Source organism: Oncorhynchus keta, unplaced genomic scaffold (assembly GCF_023373465.1).
Source record: "Oncorhynchus keta strain PuntledgeMale-10-30-2019 unplaced genomic scaffold, Oket_V2 Un_contig_496_pilon_pilon, whole genome shotgun sequence".
NCBI classification, from domain to species: Eukaryota; Metazoa; Chordata; class Actinopteri; order Salmoniformes; family Salmonidae; genus Oncorhynchus; species Oncorhynchus keta.
The window spans coordinates 803,811-812,388 of record NW_026288052.1 but is presented as its reverse complement, the minus strand read 5'-3'; the positions used below and the strand labels follow the sequence as shown (position 1 = coordinate 812,388).

Sequence of the window (8,578 nt, the reverse complement as noted above, 5' to 3'; positions counted from 1 at the left end):
TCTTCAATGGTGCCACCCATGCTAAAACGACCTTTAGGGCCCTAGAGTCATTCTCTATGGATCACGCAAACACTTGGGCTGTAAGTGGGTAACAATTAGGGTTGCAAAATTCCAGGAACTTTCAATAAATTCCTTGGTGTTCCATAAATCCTTGTTGGATTTCCTGCTTATTCTGGGAAATCTCCAACTGGAATCTCAGGAAAACCAGGGAATTTATTGAAAGTTTCCAGAATTTTGCAACCCTAGTCACAATGGAAAAAAGGTCTGGGTAATACTGTTCACTGGAATAAAAACATTTAGAATTTGATCTGCCGACATCTGTAAACTAAGTCTAATAATAATCACTCAAACACACAGGAATATTGTCTCAGTTCACTTTTTATTGTTTCACAACAGTTGACTGGCACCTGTGTACCGTGGTTTTGTTTTTGCTACATATAGCACAGATGACCTATCCATCTTTACATTGCTGTAAAACAAAAATAAATAATAAATCAAACACTATCCCAGGAAGTAGTGGTGGTGGGGTCTGGGGGACAGAAGTAGTGGTGTTGGGGTCTGGGGGACAGAAGTAGTGGTGTTGGGGTCTGGGGGACAGAAGTAGTGGTGTTGGGGTCTGGGGGACAGAAGTAGTGGTGTTGGGGTCTGGGGGACAGAAGCAGTGGTGTTGGGGTCTGGGGGACAGAAATATTCATTAGTGTCCTTTCTCACAAAAGTCTGTCTCTTTGTTGAGTTGGAACAGTGTGACGTCCCAACTCCATTTTGGCAACTTTGCACTTCAAGAATACCCAGACAGGTCTACTGTGTTTCAGTGTCGTGTAGTGTACAGCAGCCCTGCCTGTAGGTTGGCTCGCTGCTGTGTGTCTGTCACACCAAACACTCAGAGAATAACTAGAGAAGATTAAGAGATCATTTTTTTGTACCTAGACTTTCCTATGTAAACAACATTTAGAGTACAACTTCTATAGTCGTCAGAGCTGGAAGTGATCAAAATATGGACTTGTGAAGCCTTCATCACAACCAGTGAGGATGATGTAGGACAGCCTGGCCACCACTGGAGGCTACTACAGATGCAGTTAGTATTGCCAATCTAAAAGTTACATATTGATAAAGTGCAGCAGACAATCCTAATTCTGCATTTTCCATATTCAGTCTAAAGAAATGTTAATCCAATGACAAACTAATGCAAATATCTACGAGTCAATTCAGGCATAATGTATCATTAGACATATCCTTAACATTGTTATTCATTCAATACATTTTAATATTTCAGCAATTACATAATATTGAAAGATATATTAGTGCTCCATGTTTGTTATCCTTTTCAATTCAATCACATTAAGAGGAATCTGATGCCTTTTCCTGGCTTGACTGATGATTCAACTTCAGAAACATCATTTCAGATTTCAGTTCTCATATTAGACAGGTTGTTTCAGACTTATCATAGGGTGATGTCCCAATAACCACCCATAGCTTGCTTTTCTTTTAGGTCACAGATCTGACAGGATTGGATGGGCATCAGTATTATGAAGGACACCTAACCAGCCCTTTCACATATCCATGATGGTTATGGCTGAAAGAAAGCCATTACAGGCATCTGGGACACCTGTTTGTGCTTCAGTGAGCCTCATTCATTCAGGCTCTTAGAGGATAATAGAGGTTCCTTCAGGACAGTGCAACATTATCAACAGTACAGATAGAAATAGAATGTATAGAACTGACAGGATTCCCTGTTCCATACCACACAGAACCATGCCTTTTCTATACTAAACATTTCTATCCAAAATGTTTTGTGATGTCATCACTCTCCTGTCCTGAATAATCTAAATGTTCCAATTGGAGGTTGATTCTATTGTGTCAACAGGGAACACTAACATTCTTTCTCAAATGCACCCAACACTAACACAAGTCTGGTCCATCTGGGTGTATGAAGGATTAACCCTCATCTCCACATGCAGTTCTACAGTAGCTCTTACAAAAAAGATTTAACAAACAAAAATAAACAATAAATTAAATCTGTGTTGTAAACAATAGTCTAACAAGTATTTACAAAAAAATGAAGTATACGTTGTAATAAGCTGCCGTTGTAACTTCTTAAAACCCACTGTAGCGTATTATGGAGTTGGGTTTAACAGTTTACGTGTCTGTATGAGGGAGTTTATTAACAGTCTTGTGAAGGAAACGCCAGTGGTCATTGACAAGAGTCGTCGTCTTTTAGTGTTCACTGCTCTATTGTTGCCTTATTGGTCAGTTTTTCTGGGAACATTTCCCGTAGATGGTTGATCATAACAAATTTAACATGAATGACATTTTTATGGTCTAAGCAGTAAGGACCAGCGTCATCTCCTTCACAGAGGCTACAGTATTAAAGTGGGACTTTGATAATGCTGATATAGACATGCTAACCTGGAGCCAAGATGTTAGAGTAAAGCACAGCAGACAACTAGTGCTGCATCTTAACAGGTTAAAGTGGCTTCCTGTCCTTCACACAGTGACCGGTTAGAACTGGACCGTTGCCCCAATGTTATATCAGTTACAGATGGAGAGGAAGTCACTTCAGACTGATGAGTTGCAGCCTGTTTGTGATGGAAGGTTCAGTGGCCCTGCTTGCTACCCTGAATAAAACACATTTATTTCACAGTTCACTTCTGAACTGCCTGTTTGTGCTGGCCAGTCTCTTAAACAGGATAGCAACAAATCCTCCTCCCAAAGAAAGAGGGGAAAAAAGTGAGGAATGGAATGAATCTAGGGAGGAGAGAAAGGCTTGTGTCCCATGTTAGAATGAGAGATGAAGAGGTGGAGGAGGGGATGAAGAGGAGAGAGGAAGAAGGGAATGTTCTACGGTTGTTCCTCATTCTTCTTTAACGATATGCGTTTTTTCCTGGCAGCCAGCATCTCATAGAAGGGGTCCACGCTGACCGCAGAGCTGGAGAGAGGGATGGAAGAAACAGAAAAGAAGAATGTTAGTCTGATGCATTTCTAAATGTATCCATCCATACACCTTACTCTCCCTTTATGCCTGCCTGCCTGCCTGCCTCCCTCCCTCCCTCCCTACGTACTTGATGTGGTGGATCCATTCGTCTTTCTCCTCAGGTGTGGGGGCAGAGATGCGGTACACGTTGTGGTTCCCCTCCACCACTCTGCCGTCTGCCTCAGTCTTACAGGCCTTGATCAGTTGACCACGGTTGTTGGGGATGTACAGCTCAAAGCAGTTCTGAGAGGGAAGAGCGGGAGTCAGGAGAAATGGTGCAGTGATCATGTCCCATGTTGACATTCTAAATGTATTGATAACAAACTCACAGGTTTCCTGGGGTCTTCAACCTCCCGGATACTCAGGTTCTCTAGGGGAATGATACCTCTGGGCTCCTTATCCTGAACACACACATTATACACACTGTAGTACAGAACACTGATCCACGTTACAATGTTCTGTTACATAGCTCTTTACCCTCTCTGTAATGGATTACATTTCCATCACATTGCTCTACAGTGGCACTTTGACAGCTATAATGTTGACTTACTGTAGTATACTCAAAGTAGTAAAGGCAGTTGTCTGTGAGAATGAACCATCTTCTTTTCCAGGTCTTCACCCGTCCTCCTGAAATACAAACAGACCAATAGAGGCATGAGACATGGGATCTGGAGGTGAGCAGAATACCGACTGGACTGGAGAAAATCATTCCACTTGACTGCTCCACATACTGAAGCAAATATTCCATTACTACACATCACCTTCAGGATATTACAGTTATTCAGACAGCTTGTATAGCCTTACATTTCCAATGCCTTTGTATGCCAATTCATCTCACACGGTAATATGAGACGTCTAATGTCTGACAAAAGGCATATGTGGACAATAACTTTTCTTCTATATGCCTGTTGGCCATTTTGGTTCCATAAGAATGATAGTGTTTCTCATGGACCCATTCTCCCAGTACATACCTCCTGAGAAACAAACGGCAGCAGCAGAGTGTGGAAATCACAGGGAGAAGCAGAGACAACAGGGACCAGAGGTTTTGGGGGAGAAGACGGCAGAGATATTAGTGACAAACAGATCACAGACCCCACCATGCAAGAGAAGACGGTTCAGACTGCCATGATGCAAGAGGGTGAGGTACTGAGGGAAGCTCCATGTAGAAGTCGCTCATAGACACATATCTAGGATCAGTTTACTGTGCCCCAATCCTAATCTTAACATAGCGGAGAAAACACAAACTGATCTTATATGAGAATCCAAGGGCAGCTCCCTCAGTATGGACAATTCTGTCTATTTACCCATCATGCAATGGCAGTCTTGAGATCATAATACATGGACGATGTTTTAGGCAACATTGTTGGACAACAAGTCTGGCAATATTGCCTCAGAACATTGGCGGTGTATCATTATCTTTAGTGTAAACTTGAGAGAGAAGGAAGCAGGCACATAACAGCACAAAGCCTTAGGAGAGAGAGCACACAAGTTTACACTCACTATCCAAAAACCCTGGGGCTGATCAGGACCGTTACAGACATTACAGAATGTTAATATATTTTTAAGCCATCCAAATAATCCATATTTGGTTTTGAAACTACCTTGAGGCGATCGGCAGAGATAAGCTGCAGTACCCCCTCCCACCACCCGGCGTCGCCACGGCCAACTCACCTAGTTTGAGGAGCCAGCCCTCTCGGTCAGGGTTGAAGAAGGTGTGTGTCAGGTCGTTTCCATCGTCCTCAGGGATCTTGAAGGGCTCGTTCTTGATGCTGTCATAAAGATTCTGTGGTAGACAGAGACAAGAGACATTCAGAGGGGTTGGGTTAAATGCGAAAGACAGATTTCAGTTGAATGCATTCAGTTGTACAACTGATTAGGTATCCCCCTTTCCTGTCCATTGAGGAGAGACAAACAGCAGGGAGATTCACTATAACACACTGATATTTTATCTGAACTAGAGCTTCATTCTGAACCCCTCCAAACTGATGAAAAAAAGATGAATAATCACTCAGTCAACGACACCTCACTTCCACAGAAACTCCCCTAGCCCCTCCCCATAGCTGCTATGTTCCCCTCCCTCACTCACTCTGAGCAGGTCCTCTGGCAGGTCTCCACCCTCATTGATGCCTCTGTTCATGGAGATGAAGCGGTCTAATCCAGGCTTGTCTCTCACGTTGGGGTTGTGGAGGCTGGTGTTCAGCATGATGATAGCAAACGACAGCACATAGCACGTATCTGAGGAGAGAGCGGAACCATAGGATGAGAAGTGGCTAGTAGACCTCTGTTATAACGATGGTAAGTGTGTGTACCAGTGCTCTGGAAGACGCCAGGGTTGCAGTGACAGTATCTCTGGGCAAAGGCCTCCATCATCCTGTCAATCTTTTGAGCCTCGCCAGGCAGACGGAAACTCCATAGGAACTGCCTGCAGGGGTCACAAAGGTCAGAGGTCAAAAGGTCAGAGAGAGCACTGGCTGCCATGGTAACAAAGACGCTGATGTAGTGTTTTTAACCTCTAGAATTTGAAATTGATGTACTGTTTTTTATTAAATGTCAGAGCTTATCATAGAGGACACCCCAGCTTACCTGAGAGCCTGGACCAGGTTGAGATCAGTGAACTCGTGAAGGTCAACAAACGCCTGCAGAACCTTGAGATTAAAGTCCTCCCTACAGGAGAGAAGAGGAACGTAGACTTCTGATGCTGTTCAGCCCAACAATAACAAAGACAATAGCAAGGTAGAGAGAGGGAATGGTTACCTCTCTCCCAGGTAGTCTCCTATAGCAGTCTTGTTGAGTCCCTCTCCTTTGTACAGGAACTGGGCAACATCCTCTTGAGTGTGTCTGAGCAACTCATTCTCCACCAGGAACACAATACCCTACACACACACACACACACACACACACACACACACACACACACACACACACACACACACACACACACACACACACACACACACACACACACACACACACACACACACACACACACACAGAGAGAGGGTAACAACAATCAAAAGAGAGTAAACGCTCAAGAGATTGATGAGAAGGCAGACGGTAAAAGAGAGGGGCTGGGTTTAGAGTGAAGATCAGATTTATGTATCCATTCCATGTCCCCTTTTCACCTTTTTGGGGTCCATGTTAAACTTCTTCCTTCCCATGGCCACATGCCTGTTCTTCTGTAAAGTTTTACTGCAGGGAGGAAAGACAAGGAGTGAATCTCATTCAACACAATACCTCTCCATCAATTATACATACAGTTAGAGGGTAATGGAGAGGACAGGGTTGGGAAGACAAACTAAAATAGCTCTTAGAAATGCTATATTGACTGAAAACACAATCTCATTTTCAGCTATGAACCTGGGGAGTTGCCGGGGAGAGGAGAATAGTCAAAGAAGCCAATAGGAAGCTATATATTTTTACATAAACTTCAAAGTGAAATTGCCATAGATGCAATATTGAGTAAATGCAGAGGTAACCTGAATGCATAGGAAGTTATTTTGGGAAACACGGCTGTCACATGGACTCTCTCTAATCATCCCATTATAATTCAACTTCAGATACACCAGGGGGGAGGGACTGTGCTACACACTGAATAATGGAACTGAAATATTCAGGGGACCATCTGTGTGTTTTCTTCACCTGCCCTCTGTGCTGGTCTCCAGTCCTTCCACCTCTATGATGGCCTCTCTGAGCTCGTCTCTGAGCCTCTGGATCTCCTGCAGCAGAGCTCCCTTCCTCCGACGGATGTCCTCCAGCTCAGAGCGCTCCTCTGGACTCAGGTCTACCGGGACTGTAGGGAAGGAGGGAGAAGAGGGGTGAGAGAATAAAGAGATGGATGGCGATAGAAAAAAAGGGAGCATGGAAATGGGAGACAATGGGAAAATGGTGGGGATAGAGGGAACAAGTTCAAATTCACCTGAAACATGACAGTATTCAAAGTCTGTTTGCTACTGTGCATTTCCAAGATGCTTTGAGTTTCTTACTGAAAACAATAAGAAGTTTGAGTAAAAGCCGTGTTTTCCAAAACACAAAACTAATCATATCCAATCCCATGTTCCAAAACATTGTTCAATTTCCTCTGTCTCTCCCCTCTCTATTCTTGCTTGTTTCTCCACTCACTGACCTGTACCTAATTCCTCCATTTTTCTTGTCTAGTCAAATGGAAACGTGTGGAAAATCAGGCGGTTGATGACGTGCGTCTCATTGCAGCCTTGATAAACTGGAGCACTCAACCTTACAGCCTATTCATCGATAAAGAAAGGTTCTTAGAGCTCAGAAAACCATCTAGTCCTGCACAGAAGTAGCCTATCAACACAGAACAGAAGTACTGTAGATAAAAGACAAAACATGTTTAAAATCAAATAAGCCGAAAAACTGGCTTCAGGGCTTTCAGTCCGAAACATTCCATGGAATCCTGACAATCTCTAATGTGACATCGGGAGTGGTTAGACATGACAAATACTAGTTGGGGACAGAGATAAGAGATCTGCATTAAAAAAAATGTTGTTTACTGTTGGCGCTGCATATGTGAACTATGCAGGACAATAAAAAAAATATTTAAAAAAATACGTATTCATTCCAAATGACACTTCTCTCTAGCTACTGTCAATCCTCAGATGTTTAAACTAAAGTAACTATTCTTTTTCTAACACAGCACTCACTAACACACCTGTTTAGACTAATTATCACGCCACTATCTAATTAGTTGTATCAGGTAAGATGTGTTAGTGCTGGAACAATGATGTGCAGTCCTCTGGGTCCCCAGCCTGGACTGGAGTTAAAAAATAGAGGTCACAGTATCGCTGCAAACCACAGTACTACCTCGGTAGTGACCAGCCACTACAGTGCCACGATCAGGTTCATGTTTAGGATGCTAAATGACATCTGCAAGTCAACAACCCCGTCCCTCTAACGAGCTAGCTAAGTTATTCAATGTTTTGATTCTTGACGGACAGTGGGTAGGTTTAACGTGAAATAGTAACCAATACTGTAATGAATAACGTTAGCTAGCTATTTGGATGAGTGGTCAAACTACAAGAAGTAGTTAGCTACAACTAGTTACCCAGTAAGCCTAATAAGAGTTAGCTAGCTTGCTAACTAGCGAGCTGACGTTAGTCAGTACTGTATTATTAGCTTACGTTGACTGCGGTTGTATGGGACTCTCGTATGAGAAACATTGTATAACAAACAAAGATGACAACCATGTAGTACATTATAATGCATACAACGTTAATATTGTTTAGTGACAACGGTGCTCTAATTGTGTAATACCTGCTGTTATAACTAGCTGGCTAGCTGAGTGTGTTTTTATAAGCGAAGCGTTAGCGTAGCGATACTTACTGTAGTCCAGGTCATCCATTTTTGGCGCTTTGCTTTTAGGCATAAATATTTCAGAGTCGACTGTCATTCAATAAATGAAAAAGTAATGGATATATATGAAAATATATCCTCCAAATAAAAAGGAAATAAATAAATAACCAGCCTTGCGTACCGAAACCTGGGGCACAGACAAAGGAGGTGGTGGTACAGGAAGTGACGCTAACTTTTTGTTTTAAATAAACACGTCCTCACTTTCCACCATGTTTGTAAGGAACTTTTGAACCCAGA

The 8,578-nt window shown here is 42.8% G+C and overlaps 1 protein-coding gene across 4 annotated transcripts; it reads right to left on the bottom strand.

Moving 5' to 3' along the window:
* Positions 1-360: 360 nt before the first annotated feature.
* LOC127925025 (cytohesin-2) lies at positions 361-8,513 on the bottom strand. 4 transcript variants are annotated; one of them, XM_052509698.1, is made up of 13 exons: positions 7,483-7,601; positions 7,095-7,212; positions 6,611-6,761; positions 6,094-6,160; positions 5,726-5,844; positions 5,555-5,635; positions 5,281-5,393; positions 5,058-5,206; positions 4,642-4,754; positions 3,522-3,600; positions 3,301-3,372; positions 3,060-3,214; positions 361-2,926 (listed from the first exon to the last, which is right to left on the bottom strand). In XM_052509698.1, the coding sequence occupies exons 2-13, from the start codon at positions 7,111-7,113 to the stop codon at positions 2,839-2,841; spliced, it is 1,206 nt and encodes a 401-aa protein (XP_052365658.1). In that variant the 5' UTR covers positions 7,114-7,212; positions 7,483-7,601; the 3' UTR covers positions 361-2,838. The 4 variants fall into 4 exon arrangements, with proteins under 4 accessions (XP_052365658.1, XP_052365656.1, XP_052365657.1 ...); XM_052509696.1 differs by lacking the exons at positions 7,095-7,212; positions 7,483-7,601 and adding an exon at positions 8,312-8,513 and having other exon boundaries at positions 3,522-3,598; positions 4,643-4,754; XM_052509697.1 differs by having other exon boundaries at positions 7,095-7,491.
* Between the last annotated feature and the right edge of the window lie 65 nt (positions 8,514-8,578).